This window comes from Ctenopharyngodon idella, chromosome 17 (genome assembly GCF_019924925.1).
Source record: "Ctenopharyngodon idella isolate HZGC_01 chromosome 17, HZGC01, whole genome shotgun sequence".
NCBI classification, from domain to species: domain Eukaryota; kingdom Metazoa; phylum Chordata; class Actinopteri; order Cypriniformes; family Xenocyprididae; genus Ctenopharyngodon; species Ctenopharyngodon idella.
Window position 1 is genome coordinate 1,025,822 of NC_067236.1, and position 17,613 is coordinate 1,043,434.

The 17,613-nt window shown below is 35.6% G+C and overlaps 2 protein-coding genes across 11 annotated transcripts in view; one reads left to right on the plus strand and one right to left on the minus strand.

Annotated features, from left to right (window-relative positions):
- supt3h (SPT3 homolog, SAGA and STAGA complex component) overlaps positions 1–17,613 on the minus strand; it is a 151,912-nt gene that overhangs the window by 129,590 nt on the left and 4,709 nt on the right. For 3 of the 9 annotated variants that reach the window (XM_051867847.1, XM_051867849.1, XM_051867848.1), the window contains exons 1-2: positions 16,233–16,428; positions 13,167–13,270 (exon numbers count right to left, since the gene is read on the minus strand). The exons of 3 other annotated variants lie outside the window; for them this stretch is intronic. In XM_051867847.1, coding sequence (XP_051723807.1) covers positions 13,167–13,270; positions 16,233–16,406 — 278 coding nt within the window. In that variant the 5' untranslated portion in view covers positions 16,407–16,428. Of the gene's footprint in view, positions 1–13,166; positions 13,271–16,232; positions 16,429–17,613 lie in introns of those variants that run through there. 3 more of the 9 variants (XM_051867852.1, XM_051867853.1, XM_051867850.1) reach the window with 2 other exon arrangements.
- The window catches only part of runx2a (RUNX family transcription factor 2a), a 70,420-nt gene that overhangs the window by 5,402 nt on the left and 47,405 nt on the right, over positions 1–17,613 (plus strand). The window lies entirely within an intron of this gene.

The following is a 17,613-nucleotide window of genomic DNA, read 5'->3' on the forward strand; positions in this document are numbered from 1 at the left end:
TGAAGTGACTCCAGGAACTGCATTTAACAAGGCTTTACCTGTTCGTCACAGCCAAAACTTGCCTGGCGTATTGATTTAACCTCGACAGGAATGCAAAATTTTCATAAGCCAGAACATTACTTTAAAAAAATGTATAACATGATACGCACAAGGGCTATAAGGGAAAACAGAACGTAAAAATGCCCGGAATGAGAGGAGGAAAACTGGACGCGCTGTATTGGCGTTCTTCCTCAACCTTGGCTTCCTTTTCCAACTGTGGCTCCGCAGCTCACCGCAGGAGAAATGGAGTGTTTTCGAATAGGCCCTTGTAATGCTTTATTTCCCCTTAAAAATTTACATTTTTGATATGTAAACAATAAGCGAAGAGCTAGGAGTCAAACTGTCTGTCTCCGACCTGGCTCAGAAAGCAACATCCTAACAGCTAACTGGAAAAACACGTATGCATTTTGTGATTACAGTTTTAAACATTCAACTTTGAATTAGCTGATGTAAACAAGTCCACGAAATTGCAGAGAAATGCTCAAACAAAACAGATACCACAGGAGAGCACGATGGCGAAAAACAGGGATGAAATGACGTCATGAGCCTGCCGATCAGCAGTCCGTGCTTTCGTGCCAGCAAACACGTCAGGGCTAATTACGGAAGCCGGAGCGTGAGTGTGAGCAGCGTGCAGAACGCGCATGGCCGCAACGCACGTGGAAATCCAAACATTAGCTTTAAAGGACAAAATACCCCTCTCTAACTGGCATGGTAATCTGACCACAGCAATCACTCGCTACAGAAACCATCGCACACACCTGCGCATATCGGATATCCGCTCGAGGAGCAATGCAGCGGCTCTTTACATGCCGGGTATGATTCTATAGTATCTAGTTCTCGTCTTCTGTTACAAGTGTTTTGAAACCACAAAAGAAACACTTTGTCATCTCACAGATTTTAAAGGTCTTTAGGCCATGTCTACTGTACTTAAGAATATTACTATAGCACTGTCGAACATCATGAGCTGTTTGGAACTGAAGAATTTGAAATTCAACAATAAAATCTTGCAGTACTTCAAGGAAAAAGCACAAGAACGATCAAGAGATTCCTGTGAATCCAAATGAATCTTGCATTTTAAAATAAACAAGCAACACTGGAACCTGGACCCTTACACTATAAAGGGTTTCATTTTTTTGTTACTTATAATTAGCAGAATATAAAAACACACTAACCAGAACATAATCACCATGTGCCATTAGGACTAAATCATTTATGTGGGTTAATCAAGTGCTTCTCAATTGGTTTTGCTTCAGGACCCAGATTTTATATTGGACATCAAGTGGTGACCACAATTAAGTAACCAAAGCGTCAAACTTAAAATCAAACACAAAAGTTATTAATAATAACGACATTGACTGCATGTGCCTAATAATATGTGAAATCATTAAAGGGTTAGTTCACCCAAAAATGAAATTAATAGTCATTAATTATTCACCCTCATGTCATTCCACACCCCTAAGACCTTCGTTCATCTTCGGAACACAAATTAAGATATTTTTGATGAAATCCGTGAGGTTTTTTTTTTTTTTCATCCCCCATATAAAGCAATATAATACAAGGTCCAGAAAAGTAGTAAAAACATCATTAAAATAGTCAACGTGACTACAGTGGTTCAACCTTAATATTATGAAGCGACAAGAAAACATTTTGTGTGCAAAAACAAAACAAAAATAACGACTTTATTCAACAATTTCTTCTCTTCCGTGTCATTCTCCTACGCTGCTTACGTTGTATAGACAATGCAGGCTTCGTGTTCTACATCAGAACGCCGACTCATTATTTTTGCACACAAAAAGTTCTCATCACTTCAGAACATTAAGGTTGAACCACTACAGTCACGTTGACTATTTTAACGATATATTTACCATTTGTCTGGACCTTGAATGTGGTAATTACATTGCTTTCTATGGGGTAGAAAAAAACCTCTCAGATTTCATCAAAAATATCTTTCTTTGTGTTTCGAAGATGAACGAAGGTCTTACGGGTGTGGAACGACATGAGGGTGAGTAATTAATAACAGAAATTTCTGGGTGAACTTTTAATTACAGAATTACAGAAATTGACTTATTTTGTGAATGCCTAAACAACAACAGAAATTATTATCCAGGCAGAAATGTAAAACAAACAGTGGGATAATGTATTAGTTTGGCAATTATACAATCAAATTTGCACCAAAAAAAAAAAAAAAAAAAAAAATCTATATTAAGCACTATTACATGGTTAGTTGCATTTGATTATTTGCGTTTAGCACAATTTTTCCCTGTGACCCAGCAGTTAACGGATGCCTTGCATGGAGCTTTAACCTCCTGACAATGGGACACGGTCTAAATGAAATCAATGAGCAATTATCAGCGTGCCGCAAATGGGCCGAGAACGATTTTTAGAGAAGTTGAGACTCCAAACACGAGGCATGATAAAACTCAGAGGAGAAAAACAGTCATTAAGAATTAACCCCACAACTAAGCACGTTGTCAACAACACTGTTTTTCTGATTGGAACGGCTGTTGACTCATCCTCTGACGGCAGTCAGCAGGCTGCTATAGTTACTGAACTAGACATCATGGCTCCTGTTTCATTGTCTCGTGTGTTCACTGCGAGCACAAAACTACTTGTAAAGGTGTTTCAGTATATCACTGAATCCTTTGGGGAAATAACAGCCACTCAGTGGAGTATAAAGGCCAGGCCTTATGTAAAATTAATCAGAAAGACTCCCTCACCGAGGTTGACACTGTCTATTAAAACGTTCCTCCTTGCTGTTAAATATGCATTAGACGTCCAAAGGCGAATCTCCTAAGAAGTTGTTTTCCACTGAAAAATGAGGAGTTTGATACACTTGGAGAGGTTTGAAAGCAACGTGAAAAACCCGGAGCTTTCCATGGACTTCAGAGTTCAAGCTGTCATTTCGCTGACAAAGACAACAAGAGATCTCTCTCGACATTCTCACGACGTCTAAATATTAACAAGGCATCTTATTAATAAACATGATTCTTCTGGATCGGGTAAATGGCGCTACAATTAATGTGAGAGGAAACAAAAAAAAAAATGTAAATGCACAAACAATACTAAGGTAATTTGAAGATGCTTAAATATTGATGCTACGACTGGGCGTCGAGTGAAGAGTTTCTACGTTTATATCAAAACAAGCTTGGAGTCTCGTCCTAGTTTGAAAACGTTCGAATGCATCATAAATCAATTCAAAAGTTCTTTCTATAGAAAGCATGGTTTAAATAAGCAGATCCTCAATGTATGCTTTTAATAAGAAGGTTGCAAAACATTCTTCTCAGATTTTTGTTTTGCGCACTTCAAGCCATCGATCATTATCGGTCTAGCAGTACAGCATTCATAAAACCTCAACCAAGAACACAGAGAATCTATAGCACCTACTTATTCTGTTTCGACTTCAAAACATGAGATTCATATGCACAGGAATCTCTCTATTGTTCCGGGCCTTTTCCCAGAAGTATTGCGAGATGCGATGGGCGAGACTGCAGTTGGCTTACTGGCATTGTTATGTAGGGAGTTCATTATGAAGTAAATAAATGCTTCCAGAGCATACTGTTCTTTAATTTCACTGCTGTCAGCTGCTACGAGAGACAAAAAGAACGTTAAAAACATGCACCATCAGACATAGAATTCAAATGTAATTAGTCTTGTTTGTTGATATTATGTCATGTTACAGACACTATTTGAACTTAAGAATCAGAACAAATTCAGTGGCTCTGTTCCAAAATCTAGTAAGTTGACTGACTACACAGGCAGCGTTTTAAGGCTTCCTCTGTAGGCAGCATAATTAGGACACCCTTTTTGAACAAATTTTAGGGTAGCACTGCATTTATTTATTGTGTATTGAACACATGGACTGCAACAAGGGAATACATTATTGGTTTTCACAAGTTTGGGATCAGTAACAGACTCTTATGGCTGCAATTATTTGATCAAAAACACAGTAATATTAAAAAATATATCTACAATTTAAAATACCTGCTTCCTATTTGAATATATGTTAAAGACAGACTTATTCATGTGACAGCAAAGCTGAATATTCGTCAGTCTAGTGTCACATGATCCTTCAGAAATCATTCTAATATGATGATTTGCTGCTCAAAAAAAAAAAAAAAAATCTTATTATTATCAATGTTAAAAACAGTTGTGCTGCTACATATTTTTGTGGAAACCATGACCTTTTTTTTTTTTTTTTTTTTTTCTTCAGAATTCTTATTTTAAAAAAAATCTTTTGTAACATTATAAATGTCTTAACTGTGACTTTCATTCAATTTATGCTGCCTTCACGTGCTATCGGATTTATCGTAAATACGAGTTCCCTGGCTAAAAATTGGACATGAACGCCCTCTCAAAACGTATTTACCACTATGGAAGCTCAGGGATAATTTTGATACGAGTTGGGCGTGCCATAGACTTTAAACGCGGTGGAGGGGAGAACGATTGCTGCTTTGACTGCTATTCTTTATTATTTTTTCCACAACAGCTAAATCGCCTTGTCTTGTCGTTAAAGTAGTGCATATTTACATATATGAATAATCATTTAAAGCGTATTATGTGTTTTATAAATAGCCTCTGTTTGACCAAAATTCCAGAATCGTCAGCCAGCAGACTATCTAGATGAATGCGGATGTGTGCAGTGAATGTTTATATCATTGTCAATCAGTGTTGTCAAAAATATTGATATTTCGATATGTATCAATACTGAAATATATGAAATGGTTCCAATTTTTCCTTTTCTGCAGTATCAATACACACTCTCTCTTCTCTCCAACAGTGAATTGAGACAACCGCCTCCTCCCATTCACCCCGGGTGAATTGTACTTGTATTGCACATAATTTTAGTAATTCCTGCAAGTCTCATGCTCACACCAAAAGCGCGTGCACCACCGATCTATATAAGTGGAGCTCTCATAAAGCCACCTCTCAAACAGCTCACAAGTACTAAATTGAGATCTTTTTCGTGGCTTATTTGCACGTAAATGGTCAAATACATACAAAATTATGTCAAAATGCCCATCTTGCTGAGTATTTAAATAGTTGAGAGAAAACATGTTGTGTAACAGTATATTGGATCCGTGCATAAGCTCTTAAAGTGACAGCAGACTAATAAACCTGCTGTTGTCTGTCATGTTAATCAAAGAACAAAAGACAAAGAAAATCACTCGTTGCCCTTGACTGAATAACTTTTGTTCTGTATCTAATTTTTACAATGAAAATTATCGATTGTTATTTTACATTTGATTATTTAATTTCTGTAGTATTTCTTACCTGAATACTACGGTTAGTAATAAAATAAGGTCTAACAGGTGGGTCTGACTGTTTAGTTGTCTTTTTTTTTTTTTGTAAATGTAGTTCAACAATTCAAATAAAGCCTTCCTGTACTGTGTGTAAGCTATTGCAATAAAATTACCCAAACCATCAAAAACTTGTGAGATTATAACAAATTATCTGCAGCATTAAAATGCAAATTAAAATGCAGCATTAATTTAACCTTGCTGAATAATGGTAAAAATCGTATTGACCCCAACATTTTGAAAATAAGTGTACATTTTGAGCTCATTCAGTACAAAAGCAAGTGTAGATGAATTGATAAAATTAAAAATGTATTACTTTACCCAATATTTTTTTTTACTTTTCTTGCAGTATCATGTCAATAGTTTAGCAACATTGTAACGCCAAACTTGAGGCTCCAGTAGAATTGCTGCCTATACTATGTAGTTCTAAATCGATCACTTAGGCCTCGTTTACACTAGTGCATTTTCATTTTTTAAAATGGTGTTTTAAAATTAAAACAATCCTAATATACACTGGCATTTCCACAGAGTTTCAGAAACGATCTCCGTCTACACTTCACAACCGAAGACAGTTCAGTCTCCATGTTATTGTTTACGCAGCCACGCCATCGTTTTCAAAAGTCTCCGTTTTGGTCCTTTTACACTGAAACACAACCCCAGTGTTTTCAAACTAAAACGGGCTGTGCAGCGTTTTCGAAAGTCTCAGTTTTCGAGGGTCGAAAACGCTGGAGTAGTGTAAACGACAGGCGTAACTGTAGCAAAAGTTATGCGTTTTAAAATGAAAACACACTAGTGTAAAAGGGGCCTTAAATATTTCAGTAAGAATTCTGACTTAGAACATTGGCTATGTAGGCATGACAGCTCACTGGGTTTTACAACAGAGCCTATATGATGGCATAAGTAACAGTACGTACATTTAATTTAAAGAATGACAGAAAACACATCAATATGACTATATGGACATTCCAAATCCAACATGACAAAGATCAGAACAGCAACAGTTAAGGCGTCTTTCAGTGAGAGCCTCTGTGCAGAAACACTAGAGTTAAACTGTGGTAAACAAATACTCAATAGTGATGAGAGGTTCTTTTCAGTCCCCAAATTACAGTCTGGTTAACCAGAGAGTCTGTGTGCCAGCTCATTACTGATGTTTGCTTCCAATGCGACTCGTCTCCATCCAAGTTTACGAAAACATTCGAGGGGCCTTGAAAGCACAGAAGGTTTTATACAGGCTGTAGCCCAGGAGACAGAAGCCCGAATTAGACAAATGCCTACACGTTGCTAGTCAACGGCCCGTGGTTTCACCCAGGTCCTGTAGCAGATCGCTGTAAATGCGGTTAGGCGGCTGAAAGCAATGCCACGAGAGGACAGTGGGCCGTCCTGCCTGGGAATGCCACTCGATGCTTCCCGACAACTCTGAATGTTAATGCCTTATTTAATTACAGTAAGTGGCTGACGTTCACCTAATTGTTGGGAGTAAATTAAAGTGCTACATTCGCTCAGTCTCATTACGTTCCCACAAAGACACATAAATGGCTTTTCCATCAGCAACTTTTTCCTGAATATAAAATATGATTGTGTTTTTCTCCCAGATATTATATGACCCTTTCAAAGAAGATTTATTTCACAATGTCGATTGCACAAACGAAAGAACATTGTGGGAAAACAAAATCCTACTGCAAAGTCAAAAATAAAAAGGAAAATCAGCCTATACCATGGTACAAATGGTAAAGTATTTCAGAGTGTAAAATGCAATGTTCTCCAAGATACTTCAAAGAATACCATAGTACTAGCATGGCCCATGTCCAGAAAACAAGGTATTTTTTTGTTGGTAACATTACAACTTCAGAAAAATAGTCTATGTTACAATTACAACTACAATTTAAAAGTTTGGGGATGGTAAGATATTTAAACGTTTTTGGAAGAAGTCTCTCATGCACATTGCTAACCAAGGCTTCACTTATTTGATTAAAAACACAGTAAAAACAGTAATATTGTAAAATATGACTTTTTTTAAAAACTGTATTTGAATATATTTTAAATATTTTACATTCCTGTGATACAAAGCTGAATTTTCAGCATCATTACATGATCCTTCAGGAAAAAAAAAGAAAAAAAAATGTTGTGCTGCTTCATATTTTTGTTGTTTTCAGGATTCTTTGATGAACAGAAAGTTAAAAAGAACAGCATTTATCGGAAATAGAAATCTTTTGTAACATTTTAAATATCTTTACAGTCACTTTTGATCAATTTAATGCATTTTTGCTGAAAAAAAGTATTCATTTCTTATATATATATATATATATATGTTGTCAACAGTATTGAGTTCTGAAACATGATATTAACTTGCTAACCATTAAGTAAACAAGCAAAACATGTTAGAAATAACAACTGCACTGCACACATACTGGAAGTGACAGGAGATACAATGTACAATTGTAAAAAGCAATTACATAGTGTATAATAATAAAGGGACTGACATTACAAACAGCTCATGGCGTAGGGGCCGTACGGTTCCCTGCTCATAGCCACTAATTACAGATAGTGAGGCAAAAAACACAAAATACGTCACATTTAATTGAATAACAATACGTCTCTAAAAAACAGCATATGGACATGCAATGGGTTTTAGAAGCATTAAAAGCGCTTAAGTCTCACTTATGCATTTACGTCATTAGTGTTCTACAATGTAAAAAGAAAAAGAAAAAAAAAATTATATATATATATATATATATATATATATATATATATATATATATATATATATATATATATATATATGTCTAATTAATGGTTGTAAAAATACAGTCAGGAAATTTCCCTCAAGGCAGCCCAAAAAAAAAGCAATATGAAAGCCACAGTTTGCGATTTCCAAATTTTTTGTGCACTAATATTTCCATATTCCAACAATGCGTTTCAGATCTAATAGCTTTTTCTTGCTCATACCGTATCATTCTTGCAGTATAAAAGAAAAAACAGGCAGGACTTGCAACCCACAAAAATGCTGGTGTGGGTTTTGTCTGACTACAGTAGTACTAACACCGTGCCACAAATAATTGTGGCAAAATAAAATGGGTGCTAAAATTAATCATCAAAAATAGACTGAAACTAAATAATGACTTCAGGTATTTTTAAACACCGTTGCCAACATGATAATATGGACTAGGTTATTCTGAAACATCTGATGCCACAAAAATGCAATTTCAAATCACTTAAACAGAAGAATTTCATGCAATTGGCACAGCGGCGGTGATGAACCCTGGAGTTCACAGAGGACTCGCTTAAAAACCCACTTTGATCAGGTTACAACCACAGGCCATGATACACTTGAAGTCGGCAACAGTTAAAGGGAAACAGTCTAAGTGCATCGCCTCAGGAGCGACTTCTGCCGTGATAAAACACACATTCAATACGGGTCGTATTGTCGACTGAAGCATCGCAGTGGAGATAGACAAATCTGTCCTGAATGAATCCCACCAGAAGCATATGATTTGTTTTCACTTGTTTGTTTAATTTGCCATTTCAGTTTATTTGTTTGATTGAAGTTGACAGCAAATTAGCATTTGATGGCAATGGATCACTTTGCATGAAGTAAACACCCAATAAATACATGTTTAAACAGCATTCGCAATGGAATTCTAATCAAAATCTAAATAATCAATGGGAAATAATGGTTACCCACTGGAATTTGGTTGTTTAATATTATTTTTACCTTAATAATAAACATAATAATCAAGTTTCAGTCTACTTTTCAGAACAGACGTGCAAAGCTCAGCTGTGGTGTTCAATGTTCGATAATTTCTCGTTGTCTAGCTAGAAAATCATCCATCATTGCAGACACTGCTTACCTTACTGCAGTACAATAAATGTATTTTAATTGGACAGGGCTTTCAGAGAGAAGGATAAAGGCTGGTCGAATCCACAGAGAACAGAATAGCAGGACGTTGGCCATATTAAACCGTCTGTGTTATCTTTAGCACCTTATGCATGTATCATTGAAATTCCTGGCCAAAGTAAGCACTCTTTAGAGCGCACCGGATTATAGCACGACTGAATGATTGGAATTTTACCATACAATGCTTCAGCATTCAAATGCAGGCAGTTGTCAGAGATATCAGCCCTCTTTTGCTGTCAAATAGCAAATTAGCAACATGTTAGTGCACTAAAGACTTCTGCGGTCACTATTGTTTTTGTAACGAGATGGTTTCACAAAAACAATCTGAGCAAAGATGTAATTTAGCGTACACCCATTGCAGACATCACCTTTACCTGACCACACTATAATCATGGTCATGTTGTCATTTCAAAAAGATACGCTCATAAACATGACAAAACAACATTTAATTGTGCTCAAAAATAGAGTTAGACTGTCGAGGAATGAATCGGCAAGGCTAATTAATCTACAACATTATTTTATCAGCCAATAATTATGGCCATAATGCAGACTAAGATATATTTAGCTTTTTTTTTTTTTAACACTTCCAAGCTCAAAATCAAAAGCTTTGACAACTGACAATGCACTTTTTCCTGTTTTTTTTATGTTCTGCCCTTTAGATATCAGCATCTGCCACTGAAAACCCCATATTGGTCTGCCACTATTAAAAATGACTCTGATGAAAAAGCACAAAAATGCCTGGAGAGAGACGTATTTAGCTGATTAAGAAAGTTAAACGGTAGCCTCATTTTAATTTTAAGAGGCACAAACTATGGTTCTAATGCTTCTCTCATTGAACCACAAAACTTCCTACCATTTATAAGTACAAGTGATCTCAATTAGAGACCTCCATGAAGGCACGGGGCGGCAGACAGTCACGGCAAGAGGCGGCAGAGGAAACTGTCTTTACATTTTCCTCCCTCACTTTTCCAGACAGCCGGCGTGCCCAAGGCAGACAGCGTCAAAAACACCCGAGAGTCTGTTTTACAGTATGCACAGATGCCAAGCCCCAGCTGAGTTTTTACAAACCTTATTTCTCTTCTTCGTAAAAGGATTTTTACACTTCAGTTTCAGCTGCAAACCAAAAAGCATGAGGAAAATGTGTCGCTGACAATAACTGTACAGTGTGACACAGATGAATGCAACAGATTGTTAGATGCTGGAATATAATATCTCCATATCATCACTCAGCGCAGCGCCTGCCAAAAGAGGAAGAAAATCTTTGCAATTGGAGGCCATTTAGTCTCCATCAAAAATGCCTTTGACTGCAAGCTATAATTAAATGTCTTTCAAAAATATAAGACTGCAATCCGGAGCCCTTTATGGAGTCGCAGGGTCATGTGATTTTCTTTTTCAACAAAAGGAAGTGTTCTAAAATGATATGACCGCGTGCAGTGAAGTGAGATTCAACAGGCACCGAGCACTTCGTATTTATGACTTGAAACAATGACAAAAAAAAAAAAGAAAAAGGAATCGGCCCTGGAGAAAATCAACATGATGTTACTCATCACAGCAGATATAGGAGATGTGCACAATGATTTTAGGCTGCTGTACAGGCCAAACAAGCCGTTGAAAACAAGAGATATTTCTTACAGTAATATTTCTAATCTTGGCAGGGATGATTTCATTACAGGATAAAAGATTGCATAAGAAAAACAGATGAGCAAAAAAACGTCAACAAATGTCAGGGTCATATTACACTGCAAACTCCAAAGTAACAAAAAATGTTACTTTATCTTGATTTTTTTTTTTTGCAACGTAACTTTTTTTTTTTTATAATTATGCACATTCCGTAATAAAAAAAATAACGCTATATTTTTTTTAACTGTATAAAAATTCTTACATAATTATACACAATTCTATTCAGTACTATTTTGTACTGAAATTAATTTATGCTGATTTCTATTTATAAATACTTATTATAAATGTCAAAACAAATATAATATTTATTTTTATTTAAAAATTGTGGACTGCATTACATAGTTATTACATACTTATTACATAGTAATAAGAATTTGGAGTTAAACTTATTTTAAGGCGTCCTTGTTACAGTGTAATTATACATTTAAGAACTGAGTGATATTAATTAACTACATGTACTTATAGGGTTATAGTTAGGATTAGGTTTGTTGTAAGGTTAGCTGCATGTAATTATGCAGAATTTATTGTTATTACTACAGTAACTACATGTAATGCGTAACAAAACACTGTAAAATAAAGTTATACGAAATTTGTGATGAAAATGTGCTTAAAATAGTCTTTAAAATGTTTCATTTTATTTATGTAAAACATAACTTTACAAAATACCTTCGTTGACCAGCTATTGTCCCCATTTTTGACTAAACAAAAAGGGAAGGCATTTTTAAGCTCTTCACAAGCCCTCAGTATCATCAGCTCACACGAGGTAAACACACAGTAAAACAGTGTTGTTGTGATTTGCATAAGTTTGAAGGTCTCCTCAGGTGGGATTCAAAGCAGAAAGTCAGGATGAATTTCACTGTGGCTTTCCTAAAGAATATCTCTCACTAGGTCAAACCGCAAACGCTCTGTTGGAGGGAAGTCAATGGATCGGCATGTAAATTTACTTTATGACTCCTTTGTGCTTTCGGTGAAGCAGTTTTCTAGACCTGGATGCTCGCTTTATAGATTGAGCTTAATATTATTCATTCCAAGATCAACTACACTTAGGTTTTTGACGGAAAAACAGGGTTTCTGACAAAAATACTGTCGTGTGCCGAAGTACATCCACAGAACCGCAAACACTGATGCGGTTTCCAATAAGCAAACTCTTCTTATTTCTGATGGACAAAATAATAAGCATTAATTGATACTTTGGTAAACCGTAAAGTGGTTTTCTGCCATGGCTCGGTGATGGCAAATCCAGACTGGCTCTTTTGAAGACTTGCATCATTGGCGCTGGGGCTGTCACTAACAATTATTTTGGTAATCGAGTAATCGGTTGATTAATTTGACGATTAATCTGATATTTTTTGTGGTAATAAAAATAGACTTAAGAGAACAATAGCCTTTGAAATGACTTCAAATACATATATAATGACAATAAGGCAAAAATAATTGTTTCAAATAAAGAATCAAAAGCAAGTACACTGTAAAATATTATTTTCATGATTTATCACAACATCTTTTGTCAAATCAACTTATATAATTAATGTGGTTCAGATAACATAATATTTTGAGTTACTGTTGATTAAACCAATTGCCTTCATTGTACTTAACTCAAATTTTTAATTTCAGTGAACTCAATTTTAAGGCAACCAACTTACTTAAATTAAACCAACAATTCTTTTTTACAGTGTAATCATATGGTTTCATTGAACAACACTGTTAAAATACATAATGTAATATTCCACCACGTGGAAGAAACATATAACCTGCGTGCATGTAAATAATAAAAGTGTTGCGGTTAACTCTGAATCCCACAGTGCATATATTTATTCAACTGAATCACAGCCTTTGTGATTTCACAACAGCACTATGGTAGATTATGATTTTTAAATGGTTTTAATATATCGTTCAGCCTTATAATGTGGTTCATGGATTCTCGTCTGTGGAATGCGCCACTTCCGGTATTTTGCCAGTTAATCAACACGGATAAATTGCAATCAAGAATTTTTTTTTTTACATTTTTTACATTTTTTAAATTAAGCACTCAAACTTAATCGAGGAATTGTGACAGCCCTAATTGGCACTTTATAAAATTAGTAATGAGTAATGTGTTATCCATAATCTTCTCTGAATTATCTTGGAGTAACACGTAAATGACATATGAATATGTTAATCAGTCATCAATGCACCTCCACAGTATTTGTTGTAAGGGCTGGAACACATTAGAGTTTTCTGAATGATTTTAGATGGGAAAGCTTTCATCCACTTACATCATGCTCTGGAGCTCAGGGATGAAGCTGGTGGCCTTTCCGGATCCGCGTCCGGCTGCGGTGCTGCTGCTGGCTGCCATGGGGCTCGCAGCACTGCTGCTCATCTGTAACACACACACACACACACACAACACACACAGCTTTCACACAACGCCCACTCAAAGCCTGAGCAATTATAAAGCCACTTCACATGGAAAACGCTTCCTGATGCATCCACCAACAAGAGGGGAAACATGCCACATGTTCAGAGCCGGACACATTCAACCGGAATCAATGACAAATGGCACTCTCAAAGAGATGTCAGAGAGAGAAGCAGGATGCTTTTTTTAGCATGTGAGACTGAACTATTTTTAATGAGCAAAGCAAGGCTGCTTAAACTACTATAGGCAATGATAGTTGATAAATTATCTTTCAGTTCAAAGGGAACGGGAGACATGTTTAAAGTCTGTTTTGTTTGATTGTTTACTAAACATTTGATCTTGCCAGCATTACATGGCATAACAAAAAGTGCATATTTAATTCCATATAACATTTTAGTGTTGCGCTCATTTGGCACTGAATCCCTGAGCTCAAAATGAACCAATGACCTCTGCAAAAAGCATTTAAATATTTACATAGAGGGGCCAATATATAAAATGATCCACAAAAACATTATTATAAAATAGTGGTCAACCTGAGATATTTATTAATTGCATGGCAAAATTCTTGTTTGTTTGTTTGTTTGTTTTTAAATCTTAAAATTGACATATTTACGTTTAAATTTAATTTTGAATCAGATTTCCAATGTGGACTTTTATAAATGTATTATATTAATAATAATAATAATAATAATAATAATAAAGGTGTATACTTTTTGTGAATGTACAGTATAAATTGTGTACATTTTACACTCATAATTCATAAAAATAAATAGCAATATCAAATATTTATACTTTCTGTGAATATTTAGTTTAAACTGATTATACAATTTACACATTAATACACAAAAAAAAATCTATAAAAATATACATTTTATATTTAAAATATATATATATATATATATATATTTTTTTTTTTTTAAGCTTTTCGGTATAAATTGAGTATATAATTTATACTCAATTCACTAAAAGTAATCATAATAATTTGAAAACAGCTGATCTATTGCACTATTGATCAAGCTGTTTTTAGAAACTATGAGGCTGGACTGATTAATCAGCTGATATACTGTCATTATGAGAATCAGAATTTATATGATTCATATATTGGTCTATCACTCAAATATACTACAACTTTATGATAACATCATGATGGTTCTGACTGCATCCGTCTGCCGCACTCCAGAAACAGAGTCAACATTACTATCAGATATACATTATTATTCTCTAATTTATCTGACTTATCCGAGCATGTGTCATCAAGCAGTTAACATTCATCACACAGCTATCTGCACAGTTTGCAGTTAGACTTCCTCCAATACAAAGAAAACAAATTAACAGGATGCTGATACAACCCCAGAAATGGAGCTTGTCGAATTCAAATGCGCTCTTTGTCGGCCTCGTCACGGCCCACCAGGTTTATTTGAGCAAACCTTGGTCTGTTTGAACCTGAAGCTGACATGAGTGACTCAGAAACCACAGCCTTCCATACATCAGACTATCAAATCTCACAGGCGGACATCCCTTTTCTCACGTAGATGAGACATAATCCCTATTAATGCTGGTGTAATCTGACACACTTCTGTGCACTGATCATTAAAGATATGATGTTTTTTTAAGGTTCGGGAGGAGCACGTTCAGATAATTTACCAAATTAGCATGGGAGGAGCATGTTCAATTAATTAACTCAATTAGCGTGACAGGAAGTATATATACAGCAGATTTACTTCTGTCACACAACAGTTTTCCAGCATCCATCCTCCACCCCATCTCCTCACTCCTAACTATTCCTATCCCAGCCTGGGAGGGGGGAGCACTCTGTGTTCGGGCCAAATTTTGGTTTTCTTGGTTCTTTTCATCCAAACCAAAAAAGAAACTAATACATTTAGTTTTGCGTTCACACTGTCACTGAACCTAAAGATAGAAAACCAAAAAAAAAGCCTTTTATGATGAATATTTTGCGACAGAACTTGTCAAACATCCAAAACAATACTGTGTGCTGGGCTAAATGCACTCACTGTGCATACAGAGAGCCTAAAAAGAACTTTGTCACACCTGCCAATGGCCGGTGACTAAGTTTACCAGCCAAAACTATTTTTTACAAGCCATGAAACAAAAACAGGCATTTATGACACCAATATTTTAGATGCTAGTGAATATTCACAATCCTGTATTCCAATTTCAATACCACGGCTAAAACTACTAATAGCTTTACTAATATAATTTTAATAGCCTACATTTTTAAAGACAAGTAAACAGTCTGTAATAAAAAATAACAAATAATCAAATTGCAAGCAAAAAGCACAAGTAAATACAAACAATAAAGATACAAATGAAATAAACAGTGCTTTTCGGCAGGTCTAACAGTAGTATACAAGCACAGAAATTAGATTAGCCTAAAGTAGGCTAATCAAATAAATAACTGCAGACTTCATATCCTTTTTTTTTTTTTTTTTTTTTTAATTTCAAGAGCAGTGTGTGACTTTTTTCCTTTATTGTTTGGTTAACATTAAAAACACAGATAGGAGCAGGATTATTAGGATGCGGTCACTTTAAGAGCGAATGCATGCAGGGATCATGCGTTTTCTCAAATGAAGACATCACCGACTATCGGGCAATACTTGCTTAAACGGGCATTTTTGTTACATAATTTGTCCGTTCAAGCACAGGAAGGCATGAAAGAGTGCTTAACTTAGTATTTGCACGCTGTAGCCGTGGCTTTCAGGGCACAAACTTTGGATGTTGAATGTCCCACACAGCGCGTGAGTATTCCCTTTCACGTGTTCTGGCACTTGAATATTTACACTGTAGGTTACAAAGCGTTCACGTTCATATTCTCACAACATTGCATTGTTAGAATTCATAAAAATGTTACCGGCCATCTGGCAACTGACAAGGTTTCATGTACTCACCAACACCGATTTTTACTCACATTTGGTGCTTGGCGAGTGTTCATTTTAGGGCCTGTGCATACATATGATGGAGCTGATAACTCGTGAAGAGCATTTAAAATGTGTAAATGAATCAAAACAGCGGCAGGAATCCCTCCGTCACAAACACAAATGAAGATTTGCTGTGAGGAGACGTGGTTCTGATGCCTGTACATTACCGAACTGCCATGAGCAATATCGCAACTATGGCTGCGTTCCAGTTCGTTATGCCCTTCCCTCGCTAACTTCCCTCAGTCTCGTTGACTCGGATGTACGTAATTGGTTTACGTTGCATGAGTGCCCACTACTGGCGGAACCTTTGCAATGAAATCCCCTATGGAGTTGATTTATTATTTATTTTATTATTTATTCCATAGGTACGGAAGCCCTAAACGGCCATGGATTATTATTTTTTTCTATCTTATTTTTTCGTGATCTCGAGATAACAAAAGTTGTTTTGTCGTGATCACGACTTAATTTTCTCGAGATCTCGAGATAACAAAAGTTGTTTTCTCGTCATCTCGACATAAAAGTTCTTTTTACAGTGATTGATTCTGAAACACTGTACCTGGATTCTACTGTTGCTATAGTAACGAACACAACTTTCACGCGCATCTGATCGACGGATAAATCATGCGCTCTTATATCTTGTGGATATTTCAGCAAAATGTTTACTTCACTTAATAATAAAGTTTACAATAAATAAATACATATAGGCTTATCAATCACCGTTCAATAAATGTACGCTAAACATTTTATTTGTGTAATTAACATGTTTAATGATCAACAGAGCATTCAACATCTCAAGCGCAGCCAGAGTATACCTTCAGAAAGATGCCAGATTATTCTATAATTCTATAAATTATTCGATTAAACCCACTTTATTTGCCTCATTCGTTTGAAATAAAATTATATTACATAATGTGTTTGTTATTTTTATTCGTCATGTAGGATAGGCTGTGATATCATTAAACTGTCTTCCTCCAGTTTCCATTAAAAAGAGGTGCAATACTCCAGATTTCCAAAAAAAACAAAACTTTAATCCAGTTGATATAGGCTAAAACAATCTTGGGATGCTGTTTGAGAAGAGTGTTTATGTATGTGTGTTGTTTCCAACAAAGAAATGTAGAAAATAGGTTACAAACTATCACTGAATTAAATGACATAGGCTATAAATCATATTTCTTATCATACATTGAGTGAGTGAGGTAAACGAACACTGAAACTGCGATGATTAAAATGGCGTCTTAAAGATACACAATAAGGTGCAAACAGAATACTATAGTGACATCAAAATTAGTTTTAATAAGCAATAAGTTTAGTATCACACCGAACTATTGCGGTCGTGAAACTGTGGTGAGTCATGCACTAGTCAGAACGATA